Source organism: Oryx dammah, unplaced genomic scaffold, assembly GCF_014754425.2.
Source record: "Oryx dammah isolate SB20612 unplaced genomic scaffold, SCBI_Odam_1.1 HiC_scaffold_3, whole genome shotgun sequence".
NCBI lineage: Eukaryota > Metazoa > Chordata > Mammalia > Artiodactyla > Bovidae > Oryx > Oryx dammah.
In genome coordinates, this window is record NW_024070187.1 from 21,851,565 (window position 1) to 21,871,636 (window position 20,072).

The following is a 20,072-nucleotide window of genomic DNA, read 5'->3' on the forward strand; positions in this document are numbered from 1 at the left end:
GGCTAACGCCAAGGTAACAGCAATGACAAAGATGGTGTAGCACTTTACACTTCACCGTCTATACAGGGCTTTTCATATATATTATCTAATTTAATCTTTGTGGAAAAGATATCATTGTTACTACATGAAGTGTTAAGTCACTTAGTTGTGTCCGACTATTTGCGACCCCATAGACTGTGAACTCCCTGATGTTCAAGCTGGTTTTAGAAAAGGCAGAGGAACCAGAGATCAAATTGCCAACATCTGCTGGATCATGGAAAAAGCAAGAGAGTTCCAGAAAAACATCTATTTCTGCTTTATTGACTATGCCAAAGCCTTTGACTGTGCGGATCACAATAAACTGTGGAAAATTCTGAAAGAGATGGGAATACCAGACCACCTAACCTGCCTCTTGAGAAATCTGTATGCAGGTCAGGAAGCAACAGTTACAACTGGACATGGAACAACAGACTGGTTCCAAATAGGAAAAGGAGTACGTCAAGGCTGTCTATTGTCACCCTGCTTATTTAACTTATATGCAGAGTACATCATGAGAAACGCTGGACTGGAAGAAACACAAGCTGGAATCAAGATTGCCGGGAGACATATCAAGAACCTCAGATATGAAGATGACACCACCCTTATGGCAGAAAGTGAAGACGAGCTAAAAAGCCTCTTGATGAAAGTGAAAGAGGAGAGTGAAAAAGTTGGCTTAAAGCTCAACATTCAGAAAACGAAGATCATGGCATCTGGTCCCATCACTTCATGGGAAATAGATGGGGAAACAGTAGAAACAGTGTCAGACTTTTTTTTTGGGTGGGGGGCTCCAAAATCACTGCAGATGGTGACTGCAGCCATGAAATTAAAAGACGCTTACTCCTTGGAAGAAACGTTATGACTAACCTAGATAGTATATTCAAAAGCAGAGACATTACTTTGCTGACTAAGGTCCATCTAGTCAAGGCTATGGTTTTTCCTGTGGTCATGTATGGATGTGAGAGTTGGACTGTGAAGAAGGCTGAGCGCCAAAGAATTGATGCTTTTGAACTGTGGTGTTGGAGAAGACTCTTGAGAGTCCGTTGGACTGCAAGGAGATCCAACCAGTCCATTCTGAACGAGATCAGCCCTGGGATTTCTTTGGAGGGAATGATGCTAAAGCTGAAGCTCCAGTACTTTGGCCACCTCATGCAAAGAGTTGACTCATTGGAAAGGACCCTGATGCTGGAAGGGATTGGGGGCAGGAGGAGAAGGGGACAACCAAGGATAAGATGGCTGGATGGCATCACGGACTCGACGGATGTGAGTCTGAGTGAACTCCGGGAGATGGTGATGGACAGGGAGGCCTGGCGTGCTGCAATTCATGCGGTAGCAAAGAGTCGGACCTGATTGAGCGACTGAACTGAACTGAGTCACTCAGTCGTGTCCGACTATTTGCGACCCCATAGACTGTAGCCAGCCAGGCTCCTCTGTCCATGGAATCTTCTAGGCAAGAATACTGGAGTGGGTTGCTATTTCCTTCTCCAGGATTATTACATGAATAATGGATTTACTCTGGTAACAAATGGAATAATACAGAAGTCAGTCTTCTGCTTTAGGTTACAGTAGAGCAACAAAGACCATTTAAGCTTCTCACTCTAAACAACAAAAAATAGTTTTCATACCCTGGACAATAGATGGCTTAGAACAGCAAACCTAGAGGAAAGGAAGACAAACAAGGTGAGTCTTCAAATTATGCTGCACTAATATCTAGAGAGAGCTTCCAGGCTGCAGCATAGGGAGGGGCAGCTTAAAAAGAGCCTGCTGATCTCCCTGAGTTGAGGAGGCAGGAGACCAACGAGGATAGAATTCATGGGCAGACACCAGTGAGGAAAGAATTCCACACAGAGTGACACCTAGAGCATGAGTGCAAGGACATGACCCAAGGCTGGGAAAGGAACCATCAAAGCACAGATGCAACTCCTCCTGGAGCACACACAGGGCTAGAATGGTCCAAGAAATCTCGTGAAGCATGAGGGATTAGAGTGGACAGTTAGAAAGACATTGCCTTAGTAATGGTTTCAAGTTAACCCTAAATTAAAGTCTGCTCTGGTCTCCCTAAAAAGGCTTAAAAGTAAGTCTAGAAAGGGCCAAATTAGTCTCAAATTTAACTTTATCCCAATGCTCAAAAATATTTGCAAGATTCCCCCAAAAGCCTGTAGAGATGAAAATTACAATGTTTGGGAAGAAAAATACACTAGATGAAATTAAGAACAATTTAGACACTATAGACAAAATGTTTAGTGAACTTGAGGACACAGTAATAGAACTATCTGAAATGAAACAGAAAAAAAGTTAAAAAGAACAGATCATTCATGAGCTGTGGCGCAATTTTAAATGGCCAAATACACGAGATTGATGTTCTAGAAGAGGAAAAAAAACAGGAGTGTATGGTAATGGCTGAAAAGTTTTAAAATTCAGTAAAAATTGAAACCCAGAGATTGAAGAATCTCAATAAATCACAAAGAACAAGAAACATGAAGAATATGACACTAAAGCTTAACATAATCAAATTGCTGAAAACTAGCAATGAAGAGAAAAAGTAAAAAGCTGATAGAGAAAAACCCTGACACATGACGTACGGAGGAATAAAGATATAAGAATGACAGGAGACTTTTCGGAAACAAGGAAAGCCAGAAAACAGTAGAGCAGTGTTTTTTAAGGACATGCAAGAAAACCCTATAATTCTACACTCCTCAAAAATATCTTTGAAAAACAAAGGCAAAATAAAGACTTTAAGATGTACAAATTGAAAGAATTTAGCAGCACACCAGTAGTTAAAAAAAAAATTGAAAAGAAGTCAATACATGGCTAAGTATAAAATATTCTTTTCCTTATTTAAAAGTTTCTTTAAAAGGTAATTGATAGTTTAAAGCAAAAATAAAAAAAACAATATATGGTGGGATTTATATTAATAACATGCAGATATAAAATAAATGACATAATAGCAAGAAGGCCAAAAGAGGGAAAATGAAAGTATACTGTTAACATGCTGTAAGTAAAGAGGTATAGTGCTTTTTGAAGGTAGACTACGATAAGTTAAAGATGTATAGTATAAACATGAAAAGATTGCTAACAAATACAAATAGGTATAAACCTAAAAGGAGATAAATGAAATAACAAATAATCAAGTAATCTAAGAGGCAGAAAAAGAGGAAAAGAGGAACAAATAAAAGATGTGATAAGCAGAAAACAAACAGCAAGATGGTAGATTTAAACACAGCCATATCAGTAATCATATTAAATAAAAATCACTTAACACCCACTAAAAGACAGAGAGTGTCAGACTGAATAAAAAGACCCAACTATATGTAGTACAAATTTATTTTTAATATAAAGACACAAAAACAGTAAACTGAGCAGATGGGGAAAACGTTTCAAGCTAACATTATTCAAAAGAAAGCTGAAGTAACTATGTTAGTCTCAGTCAAGGTAGATTTCAGAGCAAAGAATATTACCAGGAATAAAAAAGGTAATTTCATAATGACAAAGGGATTGATTCTTAAAAGGACATAAGAATCCTAAACAGTAATACATCGAATAAAAGAGCTTCACAACATAAGAAGCACAATCTTATAGAACTGAAAAGAGAAATAGATGCATCTATGAATATAGTCAGAGATTCCAATACTCTTAATAATTGATAGAACAGTAGAGAGAAAATTAGTAAAGAGACAAAAGGCTTGAACAAACAACCTCATTGATATTTACAGAACATGCATTCAATGTGGTCATGCTAAACACTCTTTTTACGTGCACAAGGAACATATATACCAAGACAGACCGTATTCCATCCAAAAAACAAGCTTCAACACATTTAAAAGGAGTCAGCTCATACCAAATACTTCCTTACCACAGTGGAACCCTATCAGACATCAATAACCAAGCTACCTAGGTAAGAATGTATTTAAATCAAGACTGGCCATGTAATAATTAATTGTTGAAGGTGAGTGATGGGTACAATGAAGGCTCATCAGGCTAATCTTTCCACTTTTGTATATGTTTGGAAATTTCTATAATAAAATGCAAAACAAAAATGAGATCAGATATTGTTATCATTAGCTCATGAAACAGAAAAAACTGCTACTGCTGCTACTGCTACTGCTAAGTCGCTTCAGTCGTGTCCAACTCTGTACGACCCCACAGACGGCAGCCCACTAGGCTCCTCTGTCCCTGGGATTCTCCAGGCAAGAACACTGGAGTGGGCTGCCGTTTCCTTCTCCAATGCATGAAAGTGAAAAGTGAAAGTGAAGTTGCTCAGCTGTGTCCGACTCTTAGCGACTCCATGGACTGCAGCCTACCAGGCTCCTCCGTCCATGGGATTTTCCAGGCAAGAGTGCTGGAGTGGGTTGTCATTGCCTTCTCCGAGAAAAAACTGAGAGGATCATAAATGTTAACAAATGAGAACACAAAAGGGTACAGTCACTTTGGAAAGCAATTTGGCAGTTTCTTATCAAGATAAGTGAACTCTTAGCACAAGTCCCTACAATTCCATTCCTCAGTATTTGCCCAAGCCAAGAAAAATTACAACTTCTGTTCACACAAAAAAGTGGCTTTGTTCTGAAAAACTAGAAACAAATCAAATATTCTTCAACAGGTAGATAAACAAACTGATACACCAACACAACAATGTAATACTACCTAATAATTAAAAAGAATACACAGCAATCTAGAGGAATCTGAAATACATTATGCTATGTGAAATAAGCCAGATTCAAAAAAGCTACACACTGTATTATTGCATTCGTATGTCATCATGGAAAAGGCAAAATTACAGGGGTAGAAAACAGACCAGAGGTTGCCAGGGCCTAGAGCTGGAGAAGAATTTGACTCTAAAAGGTCACACAGGGATTTTCAGGAGGTGATGAAACTATTCTCTACCTTGACTGTGATTATACTAGTATTTATCAAAATTAGAACTGTACACTTTAAAAAGTGAATGTTACAATATTTAATTTCAAAAATTTAATGAAGAAAGGTTATCACTGCTAATTGGACTGGAACTACAATCCTGCCTCTTAGTCAAAATGCCATACATAAATGGCTTTCAAAGTGTACTCTCTAGACCAGCAGCATTACCTGAGAATTTATTAAAATGCTTATTCTTGGGCCTTATCCCAAGCCTACTGAATCAGAAACTCTGAGGGGTGAGCCTCAGCCATCTATGTTTCAGCAAACCCTCCAGGTGATTCTGACGGCCCCTAAAGTTTGTGAACCACTGCTCTGCACGATGACCAGGCAATGAGATCAGAATCTCTGGACACAGGGCTTGGCATCAGTATTCTTACAAAGTGATCAAAGGTGACTTTTTAGCAGGCAAGTTTGAAATCTGCACTATGCCAGACATTTCTATCATTATAATCATCTGGGAACTGCCTCTGCCCTCTCGCTAGGATCAAATCCCCAAGTCCTTGCACTGGGATTCTAAAGTAGCTCCTCCATCCGGCCTTTCTTCCTCTAAAACGATGTCACAGCAGGCCACAGACTTAAAAGCAGCCCAACTCAACTCACAATACACAGCTAAGCTTGGAAACTGGATACTACCAATCTCAGTCCAGATCTTGTCCATTTTCTCCACATAGCTCCGTTTCTGTGTATTAAGGTTGAACCATACGAACCAGCCAAGTCAACTGTTTCTGGATCTACAAAAACAACAGTTTAATGTGGTCTGCCTTACTTCGCCTCATTTCTCTTCTGCGTTTTATATCTATATATCTACTTTGAGAGCTTGCCATTGGTATATGCTGGAAATATTAGTTTAAAAAAAAAAAAGAAAAAAACTTCACATCTCTCTAAATCAGGGCTGCCAGGAAGCAAGCAGAGGGTGTGGTGATTATTGGTGAGGAAGGTGGCTTAAAGCAAAGTCAAGTAACAGTTTCCATTGAATGCATATTTCAGAGAACGAAAATGTTGTTGAAACGAACTGCTGATATTTAAGATTGAAAATAAAACACCAAACTAAGATTATTTTTATGAGGATAAGCACTAAGGGCTGACTAAAGGAGTAGGAAATATTGACAAAAAGTCAAAATTAAAGTTAGTTTAAAAAGTTAGTCACCCCTCCACATTAAAGCAATCAAACTTATAATATGACTTAGTTATCTAAACCATGAATATTTTAATATAGGTAACAAAATACCTTTGAACATAGAAATTAAATTTTATTGAGAACTCAGGCTGAGAGTTAAGAGAAACACTCCAAGGAAAGGTCATTCTTTTGGCTTTGATAATTTGGTTTTGGTAAATAAAGGTTATTTATCTTCCCAGGGTCATTTTCCATATGTCTTTTTTGATTATGTTGGATTGATGCCCTGCTTATGAATCTATCCTTTTAACCTAAACTGTTCCACTGGAAAGAGCTTATCAGGGTTTCATTTCTAGTATTGACAAGTCTGAGGAGTAACTCTGGCCATCTTCCTAAATTTCTCTAGGTACTATTCTTACCTACAAGTTAGAACTAAATAAGAATAATCGATGACATCCTTTAAATACTCATGTGCAAGTTGGCTCATGTTATTTCATAAGACTACCTAATGTTAGTTCAGTATAGAATTTGGATGTTACGGGCCTGGAGGTAGATTCTGTGGCCTAACTCTCAGACTGCAAAAGAGAAGAAATTAATGTCCCCAAGAGGTCATGCATATTACCCCTAGTCCTGCAGTTGAAAGTGACAGAACTGCAAACAGAACTCTGGTTTCCAGACCACTAGCATGAGACTCTCTCTACTAAAATGTGACAGGTTCTCATATTAGAAACTTAACAAAAAATAAGCGAGACAAATGAATCATGAAGGAAACACTGTATTTTGGGAAACACTCTAGGCAAAAGTTGCTCTGTTAAAAGTCAAATTATGAAAGGAGTACCAAGGTTTCACAGCACTCTGAACAGGAAAGGCTACCGAATCTACATGGAACATAGAACAATGGACTGTTTCAAAACTGGGAACGGAGTTTTCAAAATTGGGAAAGGAGTACGTCAAGGCTGTATATTGTCACCCTGTTTAACTTATATGTGGAGTACATCATTAGAAATGCTGGGCCGGATAAAGCACAAGCTGGAATCAAGATTGCCAGAAGAAATGTCAATAACCTCAGATATGCAGATGACACCACCCTTAAGGCAGAAAGCGAAGAGGAAATTAAAGAGCCTCTTGATGAAGGTGAAAGAGGAGACTGAAAAAACTGGCTTAAAACTCAACATTCAAAAAACTAAGATCATGGCATCTGGTCCCATCACCTCATGACAAATAGATGGGGAAACAATGAAAACAGTGACAGACTTTATTTTCTTGGGCAACTGCAGCCATGAAATCAAAAGACGCTTGCTTCTTGGAAGAAAAGCTATGACAAACCCAGACAGTGTATTAAAAAGCAGAGATATTACCTTGCCTACAAAGGTCTATATAGTCAAAGCTATGGTTTTTCCAGTAGTCATGTATGGATGTAAGAGCTGGACCATAAAGAAGGCTGAGAGCCAAAGAATGGATGGTTTTGAATTATGGTGCTGGAGAAAGACTCTTGAGAGTCTGCTGGACTGCAAGGAGATCGAATCAGTCAATCCCAAAGGAAATCAACTTTGAATAGTCATTGAAGGACTGATGCTGAAGCTGAAGCTCCAATACTTTGGCCACCTGGTGTGAAGAGCTGACTCATTAAAAAAGACCTTGATGCTGGGAAAGATTGAAGGCAGGAGAAGGGGATGACAGAGGATGAGATGGTTGGACAGCATCACTGACTCAATGGACATGAGTTTGAGTAAACTCCAGGAGTTGATGATGGACAGGGAGGCCTGCCGTGTTGCACTCCATGGGGTCACAAAGGATTGGACACAACTGAGCGACTGAACACCACCACCACCCTAATCTAATGTAACTCTCATAGCATCCTCTTGATTACATTTTTTAATTTACTTATTTTTTAATTGAAGGATAATTGCTTTACAGAATTTTGTTGTTTCTGTCAAACATCAACAAGTATCAGCCATAGGTATACATATGTCCCCTCCCTTTTGAACCTCCCTCCCATCTCCCTCCCTACCCCACCCCTCTAGATGGTTACAGAGCCCCTGTCTGAGTCAGAAAGAGAAAGATAAATACTTTATACTAATGCATATATATGTAATCGAGAAAGATGATACTGATGGATTTACTTTCAGGGCAGCAATGGAGAAAGAGACATAGAGAACAGACTTACGGACACAGGGGCGGGGAGGAGGCAGAGGGTGAGCTGTATGGAGAGAGCAATGTGGAAACTTATAATACCACATTAAAACAGATAGCCAATGGGAATTTGATCTTGATTACATTTTTAGTAAAACTGCACAGTATTAAAAAAATCCTGCAGAGCTATGACCAGACATCTTTATGACCATATTTATAAGTTCAGATGCTCAAACTGTTGAATGAATTCTTCCAACTATCGAACCCGCTATGCCAGCACTAAAAGAGAGTAAGTAACGCATTTCCTCACTTTGCTTGGAGACAGGGAATTTACTTTGACTGCTGCTGTAGGCCCCAAATTAAATAAGTATTAGTTCCTTCTAAAATCCTCAAAGACTACTAAGGCAAACCACAAAAACACCAAATTACAGACAACATACTGGAATATTTATAATAACAAACATTATTAGTAGGGAAGTTCATCTATAATTTCCTCTGAAGCATATGATTATCACACAGATTAAACAGGACCAAAGAGAATAAACACTTCAAACTGACAGTAGCCTATCGGAGTAAATTTGCAGAGATACTAAGTGACCGATTTGTCTGAAACTCTGACATTTACCCTGCATTTCAAAGCTCTCCAGAGGTCAGTCAGGAACTGTAAGGGTATTCCAAAACAGACCATGAACCAACTGTGACACACTACAGGAAACAGACCAGTCTTTTAAGAGGATGTTGAAACAAGTTCATTTAAAGCACAGTTGAATTTTTCAAATCAATTTAGGCTCCTTCCTCCAATCTAGAGTCTTTTTTTCCCTGACATCAAAAGAATCAGATTTTAGTGACTTAAAAGAAAGCTCTCTCTCTAGGTTTTTCACACATGAAAATTTTAACAGTCAAACAAAGAAATACCCAGGAACATGAAAGCTCAACCTCCCCAATACCAACCAACTTGAAACCTGATCGGAATGCAAAGCCTGAAATGTTACCATGAGCTTAATTACAGTTCATTTAAACAATTCTTTTCTTTTGAGTGAATAGTCGAGATTAAATGGGATTTTAACATAAACTATTTAAACCAGTATCAGGAAGCCCCGAAAGATATTCCTGGAAATTACACAAATTGAATTGAAAATTTCTTTTGAAATTGAATTTATTTCTGTGATACTTCATTCATTAAAAATGGCTTGTTTCAGGGCTTCGCTAAGTGGCTCAGTGTAAAAAATCTCCATGCCAATGCAGGAGACACAGGTTCAATATATGGTCTGGAAAGATCCCACCAGAAGACTGTTTTAAAAAAGAAAAAAATGAAAAAAAATAAAAAAGAAAAGAAAAGAAAAGAAAAAAAAGGCTTGTTTTATCTGTCTGACCAACCTTAAGCGAATATGTCACTTTGTATTTACATTTCAAGTCTACTGAAAGCCAAAACAAATTTGTAATTCTTGGTTGTGCACACTTTTTCAAAAAATTGAAGTATGGTTGCAGTATTATGTGTGATAGGCCTATAATATAGAGATTAAAATTTTTTTAAGGTTGTGTGGTGTGTGTTAGTCGCTCAGTCGTGTCCGACTCTGTGTGACCCCATGGCCTGTAGCCCACCAGGCTCCTCTGTCCGTGGGATTCTCCAGGCAAGAATACTGGAGTGGATTGCCATGCCCTCCTCCAAGGGATCTTCCCAACCCAGGGACTGAACCCAGGTCTCCCACATTGCAGGTGGACTTTTTACCATCTGAGCCTTAAGGGAAGCCCTCACTTACAGTTATTATAAAATACTGGTTATGTTCCCCATGTTTTACAATATATCCTTGTAGCTTATTTTATACCTACCCCTATCCTGTCCCTCCCTCTTGTCTTCCCTCTCCCCACTGATAACCACTAGTTTGTTCTCTTATAAACTGTGAGTCTGGTTTTTTTTGTCGTTGTTGTACTTATTGTTGCTGCTGCTGCTAAGTCACTTCAGTCGTGTCCAACTCTGTGCAACCCCATAGACTGCAGCCCACCAGGCTCCCTCGTCCCTGGGATTCTCCAGGCAAGAACACTGGAGTGGGTTGCCATTTCCTTCTCCAATGCATGAAAGTGAAAAGGGAAAGTGAAGTCGCTCAGTCGTGTCTGACTCTTAGCAACCCCATGGACTGCAGCCCACCAGGCTCCTCTGTCCATGGGATTTTCCAGGCAAGAGTACTGGAGTGGGGCATCATCGCCTTCTCTGTCGTCCTTACTAGTTTATTTTATTTTTTAGATTCCACATATGAGTGATATCATACAGTATTTGTCTTTCTTTGTCTGACTTACTTCACTTAGCATAATACCTTCCGGGTCTACCCATGTTGATGCAAATGGTAAAAGGTCATCCTTTTTTATGGCTGGGTAGCGTTCCATTGTGTGTGCATGTGTGTGTACACAGCACATCTTCATAGTCTACTCATCTGTTGATGGACAGTTAGGTTGTTTCCATATCTTAGCAATTATAAATAATGCTGCCATGAACCCTGGGATACATGTTTCTTTTTGAATTAGTGTTTTCGTCTTTATATAACCCAGGAGTGGAATTGCTGGGTCATATGGCAGTTCTAGTTTTAGTTTTTTGATAAACTTCCATATTGTTTTCCACAGTGACTGTACCAACTTACATTCTCACCCTTTTTCCCACATCCTCACCAGCATTTGTTTTTTGTATTCTTTTTGATGATAGCCATTCTGTAGGTACAAGTAGTACTTCATTGTGGTTCTGCTTTGCATTTCCCTGACAATTAGCCAGATCAAGCATCTTTTCAGACGCTTGTTGGCCATCTGCATGTCTTCTTTGGAGAACTAGCAGGTCTTCTGCCCATCTTTTCAATCAGGTTGTTTGCTTTTTTTGACATTGAGTTGAATGAGTTGTTCGTATATTTTGGAAATTAAGTTCTTATGTGTCATATCATTTCTGGGCATACTTTTTAAGCAGCACAGAACTGAAATAAAACCCACTGTATGCACAAAATGTTCACAATGCAAACCTATAGTCAATAGTTCATTAAATGAATCATCAAGGGTATGAAATCATCCATAAAGTACTGATTTCTGCTATAGCTAGTTTTCTTCTGATTTGTCCATATCTTTATTTCTAGAAGGAAAATACTGCTAAAAGTGGCACAAATGCCTCATAGGTCGACTGACTGTATAATCCATCATCCAATCTGGGATACTTTTGAGAATGAAAAAGGGTGCTATAAATAATTAGACCAGGACAATAGGTATAAAGTGAATTCTCTCAGGGAAGTCTCAGACAAATGGGCAGCTTACTCCTGGAGTGCAAGTGACAGCTCAAATTTTCATATTCTAAGACTCTCTGAGGGCCTTGGAAAGACCCCTAACGAAGAAGGCCTGTCCAGTCCAAGTCTGCAGGTGCCGTGTTCGATCTGCTCCTCCCTTCTGCAACAACACACACCCTCACTTACCCGACCACCATGTCCTTGGGCCCGGCCGTCACAGTGCAGACGCCATCCTCACAATGTTTTCCCACCAGGCTGTGTGCATGCAGGTGGATGTTTTTTCCATTTGTGACCAACTGAACAATAACTTTTGCAGGTCCCACATAGTTGCAGATCTATATAAGAAGCACATTTCAAAGTTAGCATATCTGACTATATCACAACATGGGAAAACGCTAAGACAAGCTAGGAAGTAGAAAAAGTATGGTATCAAATTAGGCCTATCTGTACGTATACAGCCACAGCTTGGTTGTGAAAACATATGTGATGAACAAATGATGGGATGGAAATAAAACACGAGTGGTATTTGTTTTGGATGTGAAAGATGCTCTTCAAGAAGCAGACCATTTAAAATACATACATCTTGTTAAAGTTGAAAGGAAGAGCACATCTTGGAGGATGCTGTGTAGCCATTAAGCACCGTCTTCCTATTAACCAAGAACACGTTTTCATCTGCACCCATACTGCATTTTAGGTCATAAATGCTGAGTCCAAGATCAATGAAAACGGTACTGGGAGTGACTGACGGATGGAAATCAAGAGAAGGAAAGAGGTGCACGAAAAGAGTCCTTCCTAACCTGCCATGAGATGAGGCAGGAGAGAGTCTTACCCAGGGACCAGGCCATAAGGGTTGGCCATAGACACCCAAGCCCATGGCCTGCAGTGATCTGTTTGTTTAATTTAAAAAAAGTGTGCTCCCTAAGTACAAATCCTTAGATCTGACACCTGTTTAAGCTCTTGTTTTATAAAATCAGATTTCTCCATTGAAAGTAATTTGTATTTTTACTGTTGTACCTTTAAAATGATGACAACAGTAACAGAAAGGACATCCTATGGAGATGATGACATTTTAAGTAACAAGAGCTTGGGCACCATTTCTCCTCTAGCTGGTCCTCCAGCCTCCTATAGTAGATCACACATTCTTTCCTTGAGACAACCACAACACTAAAATCATACTAACAGAAAACATCAATGACCTTATTTTTACATTCTTGAATATTGTAAGTCAGAATCCTGGGATAAATTCACCTAAACTGTTGGAAATGCATTCTGTTTCCTCAAAGGGTGATCAGCCATCCTGGTTTGCCTGGGACTGAGGACATTTCCTGGGGTGCAAGACTTTCAGTCTAACATTGAGAAGAGCTGGTCACTCCATCTCTTTAACTCATATTATCTCTTCTTGAGGAAGCATATGACTGAAATTGAGGATCTCCCAACTATGCAATTATTGGAAATATTTTAATCTGCACAAGCAGCCCTTAGCTCAGATGAAAAGCTAAGGAGACACAAATCTCATGTGGCCATGGGTCCTTGAATGATGTCTTTCTGATATAAACTTGAGGAAGAACCTATACTTGCCAGTAAAATTTCTTGGAAAAGGACCAAATCCCTTTTGACTCATCTATTTCTACTATAAATACCATCTCATAGATTTACATTCCTTTGAGGCATGATTTTGTTAGGATTTTTTTAAGTACAGATTTTTTTCCCAATCTAATCTCCCATTGCAGGGTTGAGGAAAAGTTGATTAGAGCTGGGATTATGCCCCAGACGCTTCTGGGAGAAAGAAGTTCCCTTTCTAAGCAAAGGTCAGACTCCCTGTGGGTCTGTAGTGTAGCTCCACTGGAAATACAGGGCCTGCCTGCCTGAACCCTGGCTCAGAAGTGTTGCAAATCTTGCTTTGCAACCCTTTCCAAGGAGCAAGGCGATCTGCGAGAATGGCCTCCAATCCTTGCAGAGCAAGCTAATCACAAAGCATGTTTAGGATTAATTAGGTTTTGACCCCCTTGAAGCACAAATAAATAATTTCTTAAACAGGTAAGCACTTAAATAAGCCCCTTGGGCATAAAACCAATTATGAACTCAGTGCCTTCCCTTTAATAACAGGTAGAAAGTGCCCTGGGGGCAGTACAGGGAATGAAGAGTTCTGGGTTTGCTCCAAAGTTGGCTGCTGTCCCTACATACTCTCTGGGTTGCTGATGCCAGTTCTGTGTCTTGGTATCGACATCTGAAATCAGCCTTTGTTATGATGGCATATTCCACAGGGACTTCTTCAGCAGTAAATGAACAGTGAAAGAGCATTAAATAGACCATGTAATTTCACTTTTAAGTGCACTGAGCACAGGAATGCAACAGTGTAAGGCATGACAAAACGCTTCACTTGGGTGAAATCAGGTAGGCTTGCCACTTAAGCAGGACACAGAAGGAATCTAGCAATTAAAGCTCAATCACAACTTAGTTCAAATACAATGACACATTCTAATTTACATTCACTCAAAACTTCAATAAACTTCCATGTATTTTAGCATCTAGTATTACTGCTGAAAGTCTGGAAAGTTTATTATCTTACTGATCTTAAAAAAATTTGAATGAGGCTAAAACCTCTAATCAGTTCTGAGAATATAAAGAAATACTATGTTGTAAAAGAAAAAAAACCATGAGATTAACATGTGATACAGTATTATTAACTTTTGTTGCCGTTCAGTCTCTAAGTCATGTCCACAACTCTTTGCAATCCCATGGACTGCAGCATGCCAGGCTTTCCTGTCCTTCACTATCTTCTGTAAGTTTGCTCAACCCCATGTCCATTGAGTCAGTGATGCCATTCAACCATCTCATCCTCTATTGCCTCTTCTTCTCCTGCCCTCAATCTAAAGTACAGATTTTGTTCAAATTTCACAAAATTTTATGCTAGTGTCCCATTATTTGTTTTCATACCTTATTCAAGACTCCACATTCTATTTAACTGCATTGAGCAGCTTCAGCTGCATGCAACAAATCCTGGTAAATTCTCTTTTCATTCTATTACAAATATTTTCTATTTCCTTGTTTTGGCTTCTTAGATACATCCATCCTTTAAAAGTGGACATTTCATTTCCAAATACATGGGATTTTAAACATATCTTTGATATAAATTTCTCATTCTGATATTAATTTCTCATTTAAATGCTTTCATCTCTGCAGTCACCCTCTGTTTTTTTTCAATCTTCTAACTTTATTGAGGCTTTCAATAGCTAAGTCAAAGATCTCTCTTGGTAAAAGTCAAATTGCACTAGAAAATATGGGGATTATTTATAAATATCTTTTGATATTCATTTCTAATATAATCCCACAGTGATAAAAGAACAGACTCTGTATGATTTCAATACCATTAGGCCATCAACTGTTTGCACCTGGTCTTATATCTCGGGATGTGTTCCTAGGTCTCCTAGTTTATAGTCTGTGGGAACTTGAATAGAATTTGTATCCTACCATTGTGTGGAAAGTTATATAAATCTTAATTATGTTGAATTCATAGTGCTTTTCAGGCCTACTATAACCTTCTACTTTTCTGTATATTCATCCTATTAATTTTGAGAGTTTGATATTAAAACTCCAACTAAAAAATCTTAATTTATTTACTTAAAAAATAATTGCAATATATAGTGGAACTACATGTAACTTTGCTGTGTATTTTCCAAGTCTCCTGTAAATGTGTTATCATACTCTCATAATTTAAAAAAAAAAATTTTTTTTTAAGCCCTATCACTTTAGATGTCCGGACCCTTCAACATTACCATGATGAAGGAATCAGTCATGGGCACTGAAGGAAAGAGGTGGGAGGTGTCCTCAAAAAGTACTCACATCTTTTTCTTGCTATTACTTCATGATTGAAGGGTGGCAAGAATGAGGAACTGGGCAGTCTCTGAGGTAAAGGCCCTGAAAAACTTGCCAATGACTAATGCGCTGTTTGGTCCATCTGAAAGAGCTCAAGCCGGCATGGCATCATCTGGTTCTTCACACAGACCGCAAGGAAATGACAGGGAGGGCCCCGGGTTTTGTGGACTTTCCAAAATGCCAACGGGAAGAAGAGAGCTGAAGTGTGGGGACACACACAAAATACTGTTTTCAGGCTCTGTGGCACATGAAGACAATGGAACTCCACCTTAGGGGAGGGAATACTTCATAAAATGCCACAGTGACTGACAGCTATTTGCAACAGACTCAGAAACCCATTTGTTCTGGGGAGAATCTGATTCTTTTTATTCAGTCTGCTACTTCTTTGCATAGTAGTTCCCTTGAAAATTAAGTTTATAGGAAGCACCTGTATCTGCCAGAAAGGATGGGTTGTTTTTCAAAGAGTCTGAGTATAGCAGGCTTTTAATAAACACGAATGGCTTAAATACAAGTTAAGATTTCAATTAGAGGAAAGCTTTCAAGAGCATGTACTTGATGAACAGACTAGCTAGGTTTGAAGACAGTGCCACTATCTGCAAGCCCTGTGACCCTGGGCAGCATCCAGCTCATCTGTAAAATGAGGATAATAATTGGACCTCATAGGTTTGCTATGAGGATTAAATACATTGACACGTATAAAAATCTTTAAGACCTCTGCCTAGTATGTAACAGCAGTATCCAAGTGTTAACCACTATCTTATTATTGTGATGTATTCCTCTACCCAGAGATCTTTAAATAGTACAACTGCTGTGAGGTGATTTTTTAAAAATTCTGTTTAAAGGCAGGTGGCTTGAATAAATGACCAATTCAGGCTACTTCTATTTCTAGGCTAAGTCTTTTTTCCCAGAGTGACACATTTTGTTGGGCTTTTTTAAAGTAATAACTATGTTATTGTAGTAACAGCTATCATTCTTGGAGGTACTCAGGAGTCCTCGGTTTCCTTGATGAAATCAAGCCTTTCTTCCAGAAGCTTTATGACTCAATACATACTGATGGCCACAGGCTAGGTCTGCTTTTTGAGTAAGAAACAGAAACCAAGGGTCTCAGATAATACCCAACTTAGTCAAATCACCCCCTTTCATTTAAAGCAACTAACTCTGTCATGCTCTGGAAAAGTACATACTGGTTCTTTAACAGTGATTAAGGTACGTGGTCTAGAAGTTTCTAAGAATCAGATTTTAAAAGGTCCAGTTTATGTACTGAGTTAATTTGGACATATCACTTTGGCAGAATGTAGAGTCAATATGAATGTGAGACGTCACACATGACGTCGTTCTTTTCTGAGTTTTTCTCATGAAGTGATGATGATGATACTTGAGGGAGAGGAGGAAGAGGGAAAATCCCACACTTTTAAAAGAGGAATCTACCCTGACTTGTCTCGTGTATCTAACTTTGGCCTCTACTGCTAAAGCAGCAGAGCAATGCGGTTAAATCCAAGAGCTCTGAAGCAAGGCTGCTGTGCTCAAAATCCCTCTGCTGTCACTTATTAGCTGGGCCAGCTTCTCCATCTTTAAAAGGAAAGTAACAATACATCTGATTTCATAGGATTGCTTTTTAAGGATTAAATGAGTTAAGAGCTTGTCACCTAACGGGATTAGCAGTCTCAAAAATAAACCCTATCCCCTATCCAGCCTATTACCTCACCAATAACCAAAATGTATATATTGTTTCAGTGAGCATTTATTAAGCCCCTTCTATGTTCCATGTAAGGCAGTAGGTCAGGGAGTAGGAGATACACAGTTGAGTAAAAAACAGACACAACCCCTGTTCTTATGGAAATTAAAGAGTAGGACCGATACGAATTAAAAACTCTCACAAATAAATGTAAATGCATAACTAGGAAACACTTCAAAGGAATTTGACCTGGTGAAGACAGAGAAAGCTTCCTGAGGGCGAAGTAAGGGCCAAACTCTGTAAGAAGAGTAAAAATGTACCAAGGGGGGGGGGGGGGTGCGCAGAGGTTGAGAAGAGTATTCCTGGCAGGAAGAAGGGCACATAGGAAAGCTCTGGGATGAGAATCTGCCCCTCAGCTCCTCAGTCATAATTCTTACCACTCCTCAGGGCTTCCTTCACGTGGTTCCCATCACAGGGGATGTCCTTCCTTCTCTTCTCTCTCTAGAATCACCCATTCTTCCAAGGTCCAGCCGAAATCTGAATCTTCCATGACACGCCACCACTTTAGCCCCCAAGACTCTACTACTGTCCTTTCTTGGGGAATGTGATGGACTGGGGCTGGAAAACGTTGCTTATTGCAATAAGAATATGGTAAAATCTATTGGCAACTGAAGAATTACTGGTTTACCTCACTTGTTTGTTCCCAGAGCACATACATCTATACTTACTCACTTTCTGTTTTTATGGAAGTGAAGGGTCTTGTTAACTTGTCCACTCTTCACTTCAGCCCCGTGGGGTCAGTAGTGCTACCGAATTCCACAGCTGCGGGAACTGAGCCCCATTAAGGTGACATAAACTGCTGCCATTCCTGTAACTGGGGTGATTGGGCAGCCCTTTGAACTTGGGTCTGTCCACTTCCAAAGCCCATTCATATTTTCCATTACACTGGCTTCCACTTGGCTTAATTGCTTTTTCTTCTGTATATGTCCAGTGAGCCCAATGTTTTATATCTCTCCTTTGTGTAGCACAGTGTTGCTAAACAACAGTTATCCCTGAAAAACCTGTTTTGGTTTTGTTGGTGTGTATTGTGGGAAAGAAGGTCTCAGAGACAGCTGTGAGATGGCAGAAGTGCACTTGCCCCCTTGTAAGCCTTATTCATAAACAAAATCATGCCACAGACATTACTAAACCACATACTGATTCTCCTCTGTTCGAGTGCAAGTCATATTATAAACAAGAAAAAGGAGAAGGAGGGCAAAGGAAGGGGAGAAGAAGGAGAATAGGAGGAGGAAAGAAAAGAATATTGTTTTCTTAACATACCTCCTCTTAGTAATGCAAAATAGTCAGATTTTATTGTTCCTTATTACTTATTATATGTTGATGACACAAGCAGTACAGAATAAACTTCATCAAACAAGATAGTACAGAACCATATCTAATAGTTTCTGGCATAGAGTAGGAAGATGCTTAGTAAAGTTAGTTCCTTCTTTTTAAGCCAGGGGGTTTCACATTGATCCAATCTGGGACCAAATCCCAGCTCTTTCTTCTTCCAGCTCTGTGGGGTTACTCAAGTTAAATAACCTCTCTGAGTGGAAAGCGCCACACTTACAAATGAGCCAATAATGGGACCTCCCTCAGAGGGCTCTTGTGAGAACCACACAGGGTCTGGCATATGGCAGGTCCCATGGAAGCACCAATTTCTCTCTCTCTTTTTTTTTTAATCAAAAGGGGCTGCTTCTCTCCTGGGTTTCCCAAAGATCTCATGAAGTAAACACACTTGGGCACTATCATCCTCATTTTGCAGATAAGAAAACAGAAATTTAGACAGATTAACGAGTGACATAACCTAAGGTCAGAGAGTCAAGACCCAGAGGTCCTTGGAATTCATCCTGATTCTCCTGAATGTAGCTGTAGTGTTCTTACAAGATTGAATGACGCGAAAATATCCTCTCTGCCCCACTCACTGTTGATGACACGGTTGTTTTCTGAGTGGTGCTACTGGGTTTGCATTAATTCATTCACATTCGTTCACCTTTTTTATTTGCCCTACTTGTTTGACCAGCATACATCCCTTAGATGCTTGCCTGAGATTAGAAGGGCAAACTGGGCCATTAAACCCAACAAAATGGGCAAAGAGGGCTTCATCAACTACAAAGGGAAGTAGAATAAAATCACCATTCAAAACTCAGAAAGTTTGAGGGGGTTTTTTGGGGTTATACTTTGACCTCTGGTCTCTTGTTTGTTTTGTTTGAATTTTCAGTTTCATTACATCAAATATAGTTGTTATAAATCATACTTCTTTCAGGAAATCCAGACACTTGCTAACTCCAGAAATGGTTGGGGATTTGTACCTCAATAGGTGTCACTACCTCATTAATAAATTACAAATAAATGTTTACCCTTTTCATGGCCCAATTATCCATGGTTACAAAATAATATGAGAAGAATAGAAAGTTTTTAATTTATGGATGAACTGTGTCTCAAATGTGTTTTCATTTATAGGCCAGTTTTTTGGGGAAGCTGGCTTGGCTTATAAATTTGGTTTATTCCTAAATAGGAAATAAAATTTAAAATAGTAGTCTTTTGGTATCATTTTTTTTCTACATCTCCTTACCCTTGTTGCTGCACTATGTACAGTGTCAAATTCTTTTTTTGAACCAAGCATAAAATACATGGTATCTAGTCACAGAGTCAGACATGACTGAAGCGACTTAGCAGCAGTAGTCAGATCTTTAAAAGATATCCCCAAACTAACCACTTCCTACTGTCTCCACTATTCCCTGGTTTCATGGAGGACTAGCCCACTCGGAGGAGCCTGGTAGGCTACCGTCTACAGGGTCGCATAGAGTCGGACACGACTGAAGCGACTTAGCAGCAGCAGCAGCCCACTATGATTAGTTTCCTAAGTTTTTGCTCCTATGTTTCTTGTGCCTCCCCCACTTCCCCACGGCCTGTTCTTCTGGGTGATCCTGTTCAAGTTAGGTCATGCCAAATCCTGACACACCTCTGCTCAAAGTTCTCCAAAAGTGAAAACTGTTGAAGCTGAATGAGTCGTACAGGACTCATTACAGTATTTTGTGTATATATGATTAAA

At 39.3% G+C, this 20,072-nt stretch overlaps 1 protein-coding gene across 2 annotated transcripts in view; it reads right to left on the reverse strand.

Annotated features, from left to right (window-relative positions):
* NFKB1 (nuclear factor kappa B subunit 1) overlaps nt 1-20,072 on the reverse strand; it is a 124,621-nt gene that overhangs the window by 40,813 nt on the left and 63,736 nt on the right. For both annotated transcript variants that reach the window (XM_040237755.1, XM_040237756.1), the window contains exon 6: nt 11,614-11,762. In XM_040237755.1, coding sequence (XP_040093689.1) covers nt 11,614-11,762 — 149 coding nt within the window. The remainder of the gene's footprint in view (nt 1-11,613; nt 11,763-20,072) is intronic.